Source organism: Equus caballus, chromosome 27, assembly GCF_041296265.1.
Source record: "Equus caballus isolate H_3958 breed thoroughbred chromosome 27, TB-T2T, whole genome shotgun sequence".
In the NCBI taxonomy this organism is placed as follows: Eukaryota; Metazoa; Chordata; class Mammalia; order Perissodactyla; family Equidae; genus Equus; species Equus caballus.
Window position 1 is genome coordinate 24,241,960 of NC_091710.1, and position 16,049 is coordinate 24,258,008.

Here is a 16,049-nt window from a genome sequence, read left to right on the forward strand (position 1 = left end):
ATTGTGGGAGGATAATTTTTGGAAGAGGATCATAAGTACATTTTTGACATGTTAAGTGTCAGAATTCAGGTAAACAATTGGTTATCAAATAAGCAGTCAGAAAAAGGAATATGGTGTTCTTTGGGAAAAAATAAAGTAGAGATGTAAGTTTGGAAGTAATCAATATAAATGGTATTTAAAGCCACAAGACTGGATGAAATAACCAGGTGATTGAATATAACTAGGAAAAAACAAGATTCAAGAAGAACACCATGCAGTACTCTAAGATTGGAGAGATGAGGAAGAATCCAAAAAACAAACAAAAACAACAAAAAACTGGGCAAGAGTAAGCACAACGGTGAGAGTCAAACCAGGAGTCTATGTTATTCTGGAAGCCAAATGAAGAAAGTATTTATGGAGGAGACACCAATCAGCTATACAAGATGCTGCCAATTGGTCAAGAAAAATGAAGACTGAAAAATAACTGGCATTTAGGAACATGAAGATCAGTGACGGTCTTATCAAAAAACTTTTTAATGAAGTTGGAGAGACATTAAAGACCAACATGGGTTTCATTGTCATGAACTAGGTGAGAACAGTCATGAATTAAGCGAGGATAATTTTCTCCAGCCTTGTTCAACTGCAAAGATGCAGGCAGACAAAATGCAGGTGTTATAAATATATGCTTTCAAAGATGCAATCAGAGGAGAGGCTGTTTGATTTCATTTATACGAAATGTTGAGAAAATGCAAACTAGGAGACAGAAAGTAGACTGATTGTTGTCTGGAGTAGTGAGTGGAAACAGGGATTAAATGTGAAATGGCATGAGGGATCTTACGTGGGGAATGAAAGTTCTAAAACTGATTTATGGTTGATGGTTGCCACACTGCATAAAGTTATTAAAATTATTAAATTATATACTTGAGTGACTTTTATAATATATAAAATGTGCCCAATAAAATTTTTAAAAATAAATTTATATATAATTAATACATTCATAAAATGTATGCCACTAGTTAAGCTTCCCACCAATAACCACTTGATGTGTAACTATGTTTGATTTCACCTGAGACATGCTTAATATATAACTTGCAGTTCTTGGGTTCAATGGCTTTATACCCAATTGAAGATTTACAAATATGTAGCTTATTTCTTAATTTGAAAATAACAAGTTGGAAAATTATAATGCAACATTGTTATAGCTCTAACATTCAAGATCTACTGAATTCTAAATTGAAAAATGGGCTGATTAAACAATATACATTATACTGCTATCCTGAATTTAAATAGCATACAAAAATATTTAAAAAGTAAAATCTAAGCTCTAAGAGAAAATCATATCTCACTGTTTTCTGAGATGCAGAGTACACGGTTTTTCATCAATTGTAATGATATAAATCACCTAAAATAAAGCAAATAAAGATGATTTAGTAAATCAGAAATGTATAAAGTAAGACAGGATTTTTCACCCATGTCAAGAAAACTCACTCGATCCACTTAAAAATTAATATATTCTTCAGAATTTATTTTTCTATTTTCCTAAATAGTAATAATTTATTATTCTAATAAATTCAAGATTATGATAATGAATTTAATGTGTATTAATGGCTTTTGGGGAAAGAAATGAAGACTACCTTTTGAAAAAATATAATTTTAGCATTATTAATACTATATATTAGTTTTCTTTATTTAGAAAAACATACACATTTTCTAGTCAAGATGAATGAGACACGGTTGTGAGCTTACATTGTACACCAAATATAATGAAACAATAGCACATTTATAAATACATATATGCATTCCACCATGGACACCCAGAGCCACTTAGCAATCCTCAACATATAAAAGTGTGAGGAAAAAAGACCTGAGAGACGGAAGCCAGCAAGGAATGCGCAGCTCCAGGAAGAAGACCTCTAATCCAGCAGCACTGAGCTCCAGCAGCGCTCCAGGAACAGGAGGGGCCTCTGGGGATGTTCACAGAGTGAGTCACTGCACTATCTCCACAAAGGCAGACGGGCACCTCTCCTAGGAAATGCACATCTTCTTTTCAAGACAACCCAGTTTCAAGAAAGATCTCGGATTTTAAGCTGGAACAGAGTCTGTGCGTTTGGGAGAGGGCAGTGCCGCTTATGACTGGAAACAGCCAAGAACTACAGCGAATGCACACTCAGAAGATCAGATGCCTAATAACCCAGAACGGAGGCAAACCTTATCCCTGCCATTCCCCTAAAACGACTGTTATGTCCACAGCAGATCCAGTGCATTCTCTCGGACTGGATGCAAACGAGGAAGAAGAAAGTCTGACAGAATCTCAACTGCAATGCCAAGTGCACACTAAAAACAGTTTCACCTTTGAGGAACGTCAACGCCAAGAAGGAAAGACAACAAATTCAACAAACGAAATGAATTACTCCTGAGAAAACAGTAAAATGAAAGACAGGACCTGAAAATAAGGACATTCAATAGCCTTAGAGAAGTAAGAGTGGGTATTACACCCAAGGAGCAGAGATTAGAGGTAATGGAACACTATTTCTAAACATTTCTAGCACTCAGTGAGTGCTTGTCACATGCCTAGCACTATCTTAAGTGCTTTCAATGTTCTTTTAAAAACATTTTTACCCTCACGACAATCATAATTTTTATTTTGAGCCAAAGAGATTAAGTGACTCTCCCAAGATAACACATGTAATGGGTATCAGAGCTTCGCAGAAGGGCCATGTGCTTTGCCACTATATTACACTGCTAACAAGTGAAGAGCAGACAGGGATCATCGATGGAAGAACAGACTGTTATGAAATTAACCAATTATAGATCATATAAATGAAAATGTAATTGTCGATTTTTAAGTAAATCCCTATCCTGAACAAGAGATTGGATATATCTGAAGCATGGATTGGTGAGGTTGAACATCAATGCTAAGATAGCTTCTGAGAATTAAATACAAAATGATTTTAACAGTGGAAGATCTGCAAGAACAAATAAGAGACAGAGAAGCTATTTCCAAAACTTCCAACAGCAGCTAAAAAGAATTTAAGTAAGCAAAAATAAAGATAACAAAGAGAGAGCAATAGTTAAGAAATTTACTTCAAAATTGCCTGAAAATGGAGATTTCAGTATTCTCATTTCACGTGCTCACCATGGGTCATGGAGAAAATTAAAAACAAAGAATTAACAAAAAGTGAAGGACCCAGTATAGTGAGTTATCAGAATTCTAAGGAAAAACAAAATTGAAGTAATCACATTACCCAATGTCAAGATTTTCCATACAGCTACCATAAACAAGACAGCATGGTATTGGCAAACAAACAAAATAGACACATTGACCAATGAAACAGAAAAGAGAGCTCAGGAATAGACTCACAAAAAATATAATCAACTGATTTTTTAAGAAGATGCAAAGGTTATTCAAAGGAAAAATGACAGTCACTTCAACTGATGGTGCTGGGAAAGTTGGATGCCCACATGCAAAATGATGAAACTCAAAACACACCTCACACCTTACACAAACATTAACTGAAAAAGGATCATAGACCTAAATGTAAAATGCAATAGTATAAAACATCTAGAATGAAACATCAGAGGAAACCTATGTGAACTTAGTGTTGGTGATAACTTTTTGTATATGACAGAAAAATACAACCCATGAATGAAAAGTAATAACAAATTGGACTTCACTTAATTAAAAATCTTTTGTTCTAAGAAAGACAATGTTAAGACAATGGAAAAAACAAACTATAGACTGGAAAAAAATCTTTGTAAGTCACATATCTGATAAAAGACTTGTACCCAGAGTATACAAAGAACTTGTAAAACACAAGAAGAATGAAATAGACAACCCAGTTGGAAAAGGGCAAAAGATCTAAACAGGCATCTTACCAAAAAAGATATACAAATGGAAAATAAACACATGAAAATATGTTCAACATTATTTGTCATTAGGGAAACACAAATTCAAACCTCAATAAGATAATACTGTATAACTATTGGAAGGGCTAAAATTGAGTAACCTCATAATACCAAATGCTGATGAGGATGTGGAGCAACAGAAACTCTCATTCATTGCTGGTGGAAATGCAAAATGTACAACCACCTTGGAAGACAATTTTCGAGTTTCATAGAAAACTAGCAAATCTATGTAATCTTAACATACAATTCAGCAATCATTTTCCTAGGCATTTATCCGACTGATTTGAAAAGTTATGTCTACAAAAACCTGCACAATAATGTTAACAGCAGCTTTATTCATAATTGCCATAAACTGGAAACCACCAAGATGTCCTTCAACAGGGAAATGGATAAACAAACTTTGATACATCTATACAAGAGAATACTATTCAGCAATGAAAGGCATGAATTATCAAAACATGAAACCAACCTGGATAAATTTTAGCATATTGCTAAATAAAAGAAGCCAGTCTACAAAGGCTATATTCTGTATGATTTCAACTATATGACATTTGAGAAAAGGCAACACTATAGAGACTAAGCAAGAGATCAGTTTCCATGGGCTACACAGAGGGAGGGTAGTATAAATGAAGCCCAGGGGATATGTTAGGGAAGAGAAACTCTTCTGTATAATTCTGTAATGCTGAATACAGGACATTATGCATTTGGCAATACTCATAGAACTATACAGAACCAACAGTGAACTTTAATGTATGCAAATTTAAAAAAATCATTCAGAAGGTCAGGGGATCCCAAGTGAAGGGCAGATGATGACAAAAGAATCCAACTTTATTACAAAAGTATGACATTACATCACTGAAAAGAGTAGGGGACAAAATGTTCTGACCTAAGTAATTTTAGAAATAAGTGGAGATCTGTAAGACTTTATAAAGGCAAATGAAGTCCACATGGCACTAGTCTAGTTGGTAAAGTCTATTCCCACTAGTGTATGGGTTAAAAAATTCTGAAACCGCTGTCCATCTAGACTGCGATTTAGAACAAATAAATAGCTTGGTGATGGACGATGGGAGTCAGATTTCTCACTATTGGTCATGTAAGCAACTTCTGCCAAGGACGCACCAAAGTGACAGAAAAGAATTCTAGAATTGTAAATGATCTTTAACAAACTCATCCAAACAAAAGATACTTTTCTTCATGTAGTAACGCAGTGAGTTTACCACCTATGGCTATGCTATGAATGAATCACTGTGAGATGAACTTCAGCAAGAAGAAAAGTGAACTGAAAACGAAGGACAGCACGCAAGAAGCAGTGACAATCAGTGATAACAATTCCATTCCTGCCATATTAGAAAAGCCAGCACTGAATGTGCTCTTCAGCTGCAAATAACTAGAAAACTAAACACAATGAATGAAACACATGCTTTATACACTAGAAAATAGGCAGTACAACGTTGTGATCACAGAGAGAAGGGATGAAACTGAGGTGGGCACTACAAGTCCCCTGGCTTTCAGTCTCAACGAACTTTCTAGACTATACTAAAGAGGAGGGATTCCCTTGACTCTATTAATGAATAAAATCATACACAGAACACATACATAGAGTAGAATTTCATGAGGCTGGGTGTATTAGTTTTCTATTGCTGCATACCAAATTATCACAAACACAGAAGCTTAAAACAACATACATGTATGATCTTATAGTTTGCATGGGTCAGGAGTCCATGTGTGACACAGCTGTGTTCTCTGCTGCAAGGTCCCATCAAGCTGTAATCAACAAGTCAGCTGGACTGTATTCTCATCTGAAGGCTCAGTTGGAGAAGAATCTATTTCTATTTGCAAGTTCAGTCAGGTTGTTGGTAGAAGTCATTTTCTTGCAGCTATAGGACTGAGAGCTTTAGATTTTTGCTATTGGCAAGAGGCCCCAGTCATCAACCAGAGGCCACTTCCAGTTATCTGCCTCTTGGCTGCCACTATGGACAGCACACAATATGGCTTTTACAAGATCATCTGGAGGGTGAGAGAATGCCTGTTGGCAAAGTAGAGTTTTATACGATATTAACAATGACGGGAGTGAAATTCAACCTTTGGCATATAACATAAAGTATTCAACAGAGTTACATCCATCAACTTGGCCACATCCTATTGGTTAGAAGGAAGTCACACGTCCCTCCCACACTCATGGGTGGAGCTTATTCAACAGCATGAACACCAGAAGGTAAGAGTCACTTGGTCAACTTAGGGTCTCTGCAACACAATGGGCAAAGAACAACTTGGGAGCTGAGGAATAACTCCCACAGCTCACATAGTGCTGAGAGGTATTCAAGGTCTGATCAACCACAGAAGAGAGATGTCACTGAATACCCATGCCATTCTGTAGAAAACACAGAAGGATCAAATTTTAGTGTTAAGAAGAAACTGGCCTTAGAGTAAGGGCTACGTTAACATTCATCCTAAAAACATTAAAAGCCAGCCTGAAATTGTCAATGTGATTCATAAGTAACTTAACTGCCTGCCAGAACAAAGTATAACACATTTTAAAGGAAAACCACAAAAGCAAGAAAAGAAATGAGCCAAAGAAAATTGGCAAGGTTAATCCAATGAAAAATAAATATATATGGGGGCATGAAGTCAGAAAAATGGCAGGATAAGAGGCTCCTGACTCATCTTGCTCCCAAGGATGCACTGAATATACAGCTTCACATGGATCAATTCCCTCTGAGAGAAATCCAGAAACTAGGTGAGAGACTCCTAAACATCGGAGGACTGAGAAAATATCCACATTGAAACATGTAGGAAAGGCTGATACACACTCTCGCCGTAACACCCACCCCTGGCACAGTACCTTACTTTCAGGAGGGAATACCCAGCTCTCAGTTTCTCCCTCAAGACTGAAGTGTTTGGACCACACATCTAGCACCCCAGCTTTTAAAGCTGCCACCAGAGGGACTGGCTTCTAAATCATCTAGTTCAGTGAGCCAACGACGCTTAGCATTCATGATCCCCCAGATCCATGTTAAACAGAGAAGCAGTTTTTAAGTAGGTGCATGGGTACTTCACATGGTTATCCACCTGGGCTCCTTACAGAGGAGCAGGCAACAACATCCAACTCCTAGTTTCTCCCTGGAAGGAGTTTGGCTGCATACTTTCCCAGTTGCAGCTTGAGGGTCCAGCTTCTAATCAGATAGCATGTGGGGGCTGACAGGGAACTTCCCAGTAGCCTGAGAGAGCCAGAGGGCACTTCTCTTGCCTTCTCCCCATTGGATCAATCCAACAGTAAAACTAAGTCTTCAGCTTCTTCCTGGCAGGAGTTTTTCCATACATCTAGAACCTCAACTTTTATGTCTGCCGCCTGAGGGCCTGCATCCCAAATCACTTAGCTCTGAGAGCTGACAGGGCTCCGGGAGCTGACGGGACACATAGTTAGTAGTCATCTGGGAGCCTCAATAGACATGAGCAAACTCCCTGTGCTTTCTCTCCCAGCTCATTCCAACTATAAAACTAAGGCTCCAGCTTTTCTGAGAAAGGAGTTTGCCCATAAGTCTAGTGCCCCACCTGCTATAGCTGCCACCAGAGGCTGGGTCATAAGTCACTCGGCTATGAAAGCTAACAGAACTTGGCATTTGTGAGTCCCCCAGGAGCACAGAGCACAACAGGTGGAAGAAGTACAACTGTCTCTGTTTGCAGATGACATAATCTCATATACAGAAAACCCTAAAGACTACACCAAAGAGCTGTTAGAACTAATGAATGAATTCAGTAAAGTTGTGGAATACAAAATCAACATAAAAAAATCAGTTGTGTTCTTACATACTAACAGGGGACTCTCAGAAAGAAAAATAAGACAACAATCCCATTTACAATAACATCAAAAAGAATAAAATAATTAGGAATAAATTTAACCAAGGAGGTGAAAAAGGTGTTCACTGACAACTATAAAACATTAATGAAAAAAAAATTAAAGAAAGACACAGATAAAAAATATTCCATGTTTATAGATGGGAGGGATTAATATTATAAAATTGCCCATAGTACCCAAAGAGATGTATGGATTCAATGCAATCCCTATCAAATTCCAACGGCATTTTTTCATAGAAATCGAAAAAACAATCTTCAGGTTCATATGGAACCACAAAAGACCCTTGTAGTTAAAGCAAACTTGAGAAGAAGAGCAAAACCAGAAGCACCACACTGTCTGATTTCAAACTATAGTACAAGGCTATCATAATCAAACAGTATGGTATTGGCATAATAACAGACACATGGACAAAAGGAACATAAAAGAAAGTCCAGAAATAAAACTATTCATAAATGGTCAGTTAATTTTCAACAGATTCCAAGAATACTCAGTGGGGAAAGGACAGGCTCTTCAATAAATTGTTTTGGGAAAACTGAATATCAACACGCAACAGAATTAAATTCACCCACTATCCTACACAAAAATCAACTCACAATTGATTAAAGACTTAAACATAAGATCTGAAACCAGAAAACTCCTAGAAGAAAACAAAGGGCAAAATCCACATTAGTCTTAGCTATGATTTTTGGTCTTGACACCAACAGCACAAGCGCAAAATAAAAAATAGAAAACTGGGACTACATCAAACTAAAATATACCTGCAGAGAAAGGAAATAATCAACAAAATGAAAAGGCAAGCTTTTCATTGCCTTAGAGAATGGGAGAAAATATTTGCAAACCAAATATTTGATATGTATCCAGAATATATAAAGGATTAATACGACTCAAAAGAAAAAAAAATAATTAACCCAATTAAAATATGGGCAAATAATCAGAATAGACATTTTTCCAAAGAAGATACATGGATGGCCAAGTGGTATATGAAAAGATGCTCAACATCAGTAATCATCAGGGAAATGCAAATCAAATCACGATGAGATATCATCTAACACCATTTAGGTTGGATATTATCAAAAAGACAAGAGGTAACAAATGCTCGCCAGTATGTGGAGAAAAGGAAATACTTGCACAATGTTGGTGGGATGTAAATTGGTACAGCCATTATGGAAAACAATATGGAGTTTCCTCAAGAAATTAACAATGAAACTACCATATGATCCAGCAATCCTACTTGTTGGCATATATCCAAAGGAAACAAAATCACTATCTCAAGAGACATTCGTACTGCTATGTTCACTGCAGCATTATTCACATTGGCCGAGGTATGGAAACAACCTAAGTGTCTGTCAACAGAGAACAGGTGAAGAAAATATAGCATACATATGCAATGTAATATTATTAAGCCTCAAAAAAGAAAGAAATTCTGCCACTTGCAACAACAGGGATGAACCTGGAGGGTATTATGCTAAGTGAGACTCGACAAATACTGCATGGTGTCACTTCTGTGTGATACCATCATCAGATTGCCACGTAGGATATACACACACAGGCTACTCATACACTCGTACAAACTACATCAAGACAAAGAATCAGATTGAAATAAAAAGTGCTCAAAAAAATCATATACACAGGCAGAAAAAAATATATTAACTATTTTCAGAGTAATACTAAGGATGGCCTGAGACTTTTCACCAGAAAATATGCAGGAACAAGATAAAAGATTTACATGTTTAGAGGCTAGCTCCATGCCTGTGGTTAAGTTCGTGAGCTCCACTTCAGTGGCCCAGGGTTTTGCTGGTTCGGATCCTGGGTGCGGAAATGGCACCGCTTAGCAAGCCATGCTGAGGCAGCATCTCACATAGCACAACCAAAAGGACCTACAACTAGAATATACAACTATGTAATTGGAGGCCTGGGGAGAAGAAGAAGAAGAAGAAGAAGAAGAAGAAAAGAAGATTGGTAACAGATGTTCACTCAGGTGCCAACATTAAAAAAAAAAAAAGATTTACATGTTTAAAGTGAAGAATTAAAAAAAAATAAGAAAACCCCACAAATGCTGAGAAGTTTCATCAACCACAAAGCTACACTAAAGGAAAATTTAAAAGATCTTCTCCAGGAAAAAGAAAAACAATATTACATGAAGCGTGATCACACAAAGTAGCAAAAAGCACCAGGAATATTAAAAACGGGGATAAATATGTAATTTTCTTCACTTGAAATCTAAGGATAATTTACAATTTAAAAGAAAAATAATGATACATTCATGGGTTTATAACAAAGGGAGAAATACAATGTATGACAACAGCACAAAGAATAGGAGAATGCAAATAATATCATATTTGAAAATTCTACATTATGTAACATTGTATTATATTATTTGAAGGTAAATCTTTGAAAAACAAGATCCAAATAGTGAAACAATGATCAATCACTAAAAAGAAAACAGAAAAAAAATTGAAAGTAAAAAGGAGTATCAATGAATATTCAATAATTCACAAGAAGTTAAGAAAGGAGGCCTTGACTCAAACCCACCCACTCAACAAGTTCCTGGGGCAAACAGTGCAACTGGCTTTGCTCTGCAGACAATCAGCTCTGCCTCTCTAACTCTCTGCTTAGCATTGCTGGGCTATGCAGCTTCTAGGTATTCTTTCCAGCCTTTATGATCAAGCAGGACTTGGAGCTACACTCAGCACTAAGCTGGGCTATGACTCAGCTCCCCTGCCCGGACAGAATGGGAGGGCTATCTCCTAGTAGCCTCCCAGCTGTTCCCATTCAGGCTTTCTGGTCAGGAGAGGCCAGGAGCTATACTCAGCAATGGGCCAGGCCACCAAAAACTGTTAAAGCTAATCAATGAATTCAGTAGTCACAGGAATACAAAGTTAACACACAAAATCATTACTGTTTCTATACAGTAACAACAAATTATCTGAAAAAGAAATACAGTGGTCTCCCCTTATCTGCTGTTTCACTTGCCATGGTTTCAGTTACCTATGGTTAAGTGCGGACTGAAAATAATGCTACATCACAATGCCCACATTATTCACCTCACTTCTTCTCCTCACGTAGGCATGGTATCATCTCACATCATCACAAGAAGAAGGGTGAGTACAGTACAATAAGATATTGTGAGAGAGAGAGAGACCACATTCACATAACTTTTATTACAGTATAGTTATAATTATTCTATTTTATTAGTTATTGTTAATTTCTTACTATGCCTAATTTATTAAACTTTTTCATACCTATGAAAAAAACATAGTCTATATAGGGTTTTGTACTATCAGAGTTTCTGGCATTCACTGGGAGTCTTGGAATGTATCCCCTACAGATAAGGGGAGACTATGATAAAGAAAAAGATCCCATTTACAATAAGATCAAACAAAGAAATGCTCAGGAATAATTTAACCAAGGAGGTGAAAGATCCCTACACCGAAAACTACAAGACATTGATGAAAGAAATCAAAGACACAAATAAATGGAAAAATATCCCATGTTTATGAATTGGAAGAATTAATATTGTTAAAATGTCCATAGTCTCCAAAGCCATCTATACATTCATTGCCACCTTTACAAAGATTCCAATGATACTTTTCATAAAAGTAGAAAAAACAATCCCCTCATTTGTAATGAACCACAAAAGACTCTGAATGGTCAAATAATCCTGAGAAAGAAAAACAAAGTGAGAGGCATCATACTTCCTGATTTCAAGCTCTATTATAGAACTATGGCAACAAAAACAGGGTAGTGCTGGCATAAAAACAGACACAAAGATCAATGGAACATAAGAGAGCCCCAAATAAACCTATTCATGTGTGGTCAACTAATATTTGACAAGAGAGCCAAGAATACTCAGTGGAGAAAAGACAGTCTCTTCAATACATAGTGCTGGGAAAATGGGATATTCTCATGTAAAAACATGAAACTAGACCCTTATCTTACACCACTCACAAAACTTAAGTCAAAATGGATTCAAGACTTAAATGTAAGACTGGAAACCATAAAACTCCTAGAAGAAAACATAGAAAAAAAGTTCCTTGCCATGGGTCTTGGTAATGATTTTTTGGAAATCACTTAAAGTACAAGCTAAAAAATCAAAAAAAAAAAAAAAACAAAACACGTGGGACTACATGAAACTAAACAGCTTCTGCACTGAAAAGAAATGACCAACAAAATGAAAAGACAACCTACAGAATGGGAAAAAATATACGCATTTTCTCTATTCATATATCCATTAAGATATATCTATTAATAGATATATTTCTATCTGTTAAGGGGATAACATCTAAAATATATAAAGACTTCATACAACTCAATAGCAAAAACAAATAATAATAATCCAATTAAAAGCTGAGCAAAGGACCCGAATAGACATTTTTTTAAAGAAGATACACAGCCAACAGGTACATGAAAATGTGCTCAGAATCATAATCATTAGGGAGATACTAATCAAAACCACAATGAGCTATCACCTCACATCTGTTACAATGTCTATAATCAAAAAGATCAAGAGAGAAATGCTTGTGAGGATGAGGAAGAAAGGGGAACCCTGTTCACTGTTGGTGGGATTGTAAATTGGTACAGACAGTATGGAAAATAGTATGGAAGTTGCTCAAAAAATTAAAAATAGAACTACCAGCAATTCCACTTTGGGGAATATTTTTGGGGAAAATTAAAACACTATGTTGAAGAGATGGGTGCACCCCTACGATCACAGCAGTATTATTTATGATAGCCAAGACGTGGAAACAACCTAAGTGTCCACTGATGGATAAATGGATAAAGAAGCTGTGGTATATGTATACGAGGGAATAATACTCAGCCATAACAAAGAAGGAAATCTTGCCATTTGCAACAACATGGATGGACCTTGAGGGAAATCTGCTGAATGAAATAAGACTAGAAGGGCTGGTGAGAATACCTGGAAGCTGTGCGAGGCAACAATGCTCAAGCCAAGAGACAGGCAGACAGAGTAGGTAGTCTGCAGAGCAAAGCCAGTGGCCCTGTTCAGCCAGGGAACTTGGAGCAAGAGTCAGCTTGAGTTAAGAGAACAAAGAGCTTTACCAGCTTTGGCGCCACTTCTCCAGATGCTCCCGGGCGAGGAAACTATTTCATAGCTCTGCTCATGGTGGAATATAGCCTTTAGCTTGCCCAGCCAGGGAACCTAACCAGAGCACACTGGAAGTTGCGTGGCCCATCCAATAGCCCTGCCTACAGTGGCACATGAACAAAAAGCCCAGCTCATGGCTTTCCCCTTTGCAGAGCCAAACTGATGGCCTCACCTGCCCATGGAATTCAGGGCCCACTCTTGCCTGATTCTGGTCCCTAAACAATGAGCCATAGAAGACCTGGATCCCATCCTGCTGCCCTGCCGGGAAGCATAATTATGTCTGAATACAAACAAAATATAAATATTTTCCAATCAGAAAAATTGACCAAATATCCCCTTATTGGGCTAACATGAGTGGGAGTAGCTGTTGCTTCTTAACCAATTAAAGCTTCAGGGCTGTTCTAGTCTTCCCTTCTAGGTAAGACTTAAGATACACAATCATAGCATTACCCGTACTTACTGATTGCAGGCAAACCAGAGCAAAGTCCTGCTTCCTAAAACCTCCCCCAAATCCCCTAACACAAGCCAAAATCTTACAAGGCCTTTCTAACGCCCTTGTACGGAGATGCCCCATGCTTCCCCATAGCGTGTGTTCTGCCTCATTGCGATTACTAACTTGTCTAACCACAGGTGTGTTCACAGTGGTCTTCGGCAGGAAGGCACTGACAGGAGGAAATGAACTCACTACAAGTGAGGTCAGCTCTCCTCAGCTGAGCAGTTTCTTCCCAGTGTTATACTAACAACAGCACAATGGCTTCCACAAACATACTTAGAAGGCTGAACACCTTCTTCATAATTCCTATAGTATCCCCAAATCCAAGCCATTGCTTTAATGGAATGTGTGTTATCATGACAAACTGGAAGTCCATGAGAAAGAATCCTTTATATGTTAACCAAAAAAAAAAAAAAAGCAGAAGATGCAGAGTAATAAGGGAGTAAAGGAAGAGAACAAGAGAGATATAGGGAGGTCTACTCTAAGAAATAGAAGGAGAATATTAAGCATTCTCTATCACAGGAAAAAACGGCTTCCAGAACTCCGTACATAGACTACAAAAAGAGTAGAAAGGTACCGAACACTTGATGTCCTTCATGGCAAAACTATTTCAAATCCTGCACAGTTGCTCTATGCTTGTGACAGGAAATTTCAAGTAAACAATTTGAAGTTTAAAGTGGTTATTCAATGACAGTGTACTAAGAGAAGTAAATCAGAAAAAAATAATAGAAGAAAATAAACTTTTATGTAAAGAATTTTTCAACACAAGGTAGTTTACCTGTAATGGAACTGGAGTCGTAAATTAAAGATTAGATTCCATGTCCTGAAACTTGTAATATTGACACCCTTAACATTTCTCTTTGCTAAATACATACATATATTATTAAAAATAGGAGATATACACCCTACTTCAGAAGGTTAATGTGAGACTCAAGTGAGCTTAGTATATGAAAATACAACCTCTCTAACGGAAACTATTTTATTGAGATTTTCAAGTGCAATTTACATATATTTTATTTTTATTCAAATTGTTAAGTAGTAGAACCTAATCATGACAGGTGCCAATACTATATGCCAAAATAGAGTTAATGGATTCTTTTTTCTTACCTACTCTTATTTCACAAATTTTTCCTTCAACCTGAAAACATCTTTTCCTCATCATATATTGACCACAACACTTTAGCCACATGGAAATCTAAATCCCTGTATTGTGCCTTATGGCTAGTAATATAAAACACTGTAACTGCCAGTTTGAAGTATTTTAAGCAGGAAAATATTCGACTGAATGCATTTGATCTAATCACTTTTTTATACAGCAGATAAGCATTTTGTTCAACTTCTTTTTCCAGTTAATATTTATTTATTGTGCAGTCTTTTTCATCATAATCAGGCAAATGTGAGATTTTTATTTTTCCTTTTCTTTCTTCCTTTCTTTCTCTGGCCATTACTTCTACTAAGTCTGATGCTTCTGGGTCAAAATCTGCAGGTCTAAATTGTGCTCAAGACCAATTTCTCTGTCACTTAGTGGCCATTAACAAATTTTTATAAATTGCAGGCTAGACCATAGTTACATACATTTCATACTGATTTTTTTTCTATTAGCATGATTCCTGAAAACTGTTCAATATTTCTTGAAAATTGTGAACAAGTACATCAGAAGAGATGGAGAGATGACGGGACGGGCACAGGACTGAGCAGCAGACAGTGGGGAAGGGAGGATCCAAATGTGCTAAGAGACAAAAATAGTACAGTGAAAATATTTTGCTTTGTGGTTGAATAGAAATCAGTATGATCTGACTGTAATACAAAGTAAATAAAAATAGTCTTAACATTTTAAATTATACAACAAGTATTCTTGGTCATTTACCTGCTTCTCTAAACCTTCACTCTCGTTTGACTTTATCTTCCGTGGAACTGTGACCTGCAGGAATACCCCTTCAGAATCTGCAGTCAGAAAGTGGGTGTTTTTGTAACAATAATCGTCTCAGCAAAGCATGGGGTCCTAACCCTGAGTCCATGGGGGGTCTGAAATTGTGAGTAAACTTATTATATGTGCCCACCCTCCTTGGTCCACAGCTTTCACTAGATTTTCAATGGCGCATTAGAAATGGCTAAGGTACAAATAAACAAAAATTAGACATTGCAGTTCTACAGGACCTCCTGTTCATTTGCAGGACCACGCTGGAGCCTGTTTCCCTCCGGACTCTGGGGAATAAGCTGAGGGCAGCAAACACCCCCCTAAATCCTCTGGCCACAGAGTAGGTGACCAGGAAGACCAGCTGCTTTTCAGCTGCTGAGACCGTGGACCCCTGATGCAGAGAGAGGACTCCTTGGCTGACATCCTCAGTCACCTGGTCTGGTCTGTGGGGTGGGGAGACACGGAGGAAGGCACCAGCAGGGGATCCGGGAAGGGGGCTTTAGGGGTCCCAGACCTACAGGAAGCTGTTCAGCAGGAAGAGCCCAGCCCTGCTCTGAAGCAAAAGGAGAAGGAAGTTCAGGCTGCTCTGGTCTTACCCAGGCGGGCGTGCACCCTTCCAAGCTCAGCGAGCAGGGCAAGGAGAAGGAACATGGCTGCGCTAGAGCGCAGGAAGCACGGCCAAGGTTGAAGGCGGTTGGCGGCTCTCAGGCTCGCGGGCACGAGGCCTCAGGAGGACAGCGCGCCAGCTTGGGCCCCTGGGCAAAGGGCTGCAGCTGCTTTCAGCCGCGCT

The 16,049-nt window shown here is 37.8% G+C and overlaps 1 protein-coding gene and 1 long non-coding RNA gene across 3 annotated transcripts in view; one reads left to right on the forward strand and one right to left on the reverse strand.

Moving 5' to 3' along the window:
- Nucleotides 1-15,184, forward strand: part of LOC138921042 (uncharacterized) — a 37,657-nt gene extending 22,473 nt beyond the window's left edge. The window contains exon 2 of the long non-coding RNA XR_011433255.1: nt 14,944-15,184. This is a non-coding gene — a long non-coding RNA (uncharacterized lncRNA). The remainder of the gene's footprint in view (nt 1-14,943) is intronic.
- LOC111770949 (disintegrin and metalloproteinase domain-containing protein 18-like) overlaps nt 1-16,003 on the reverse strand; it is a 36,814-nt gene extending 20,811 nt beyond the window's left edge. The window contains exons 1-3 of one of the 2 annotated variants that reach the window (XM_023630792.2): nt 15,856-16,003; nt 15,209-15,285; nt 1,326-1,381 (exon numbers count right to left, since the gene is read on the reverse strand). In XM_023630792.2, the coding sequence (XP_023486560.1) occupies nt 1,326-1,381; nt 15,209-15,285; nt 15,856-15,910 (188 nt within the window). In that variant the 5' untranslated portion in view covers nt 15,911-16,003. The remainder of the gene's footprint in view (nt 1-1,325; nt 1,382-15,208; nt 15,286-15,855) is intronic. The other variant, XM_023630793.2, reaches the window with a different exon arrangement.
- Between the last annotated feature and the right edge of the window lie 46 nt (nt 16,004-16,049).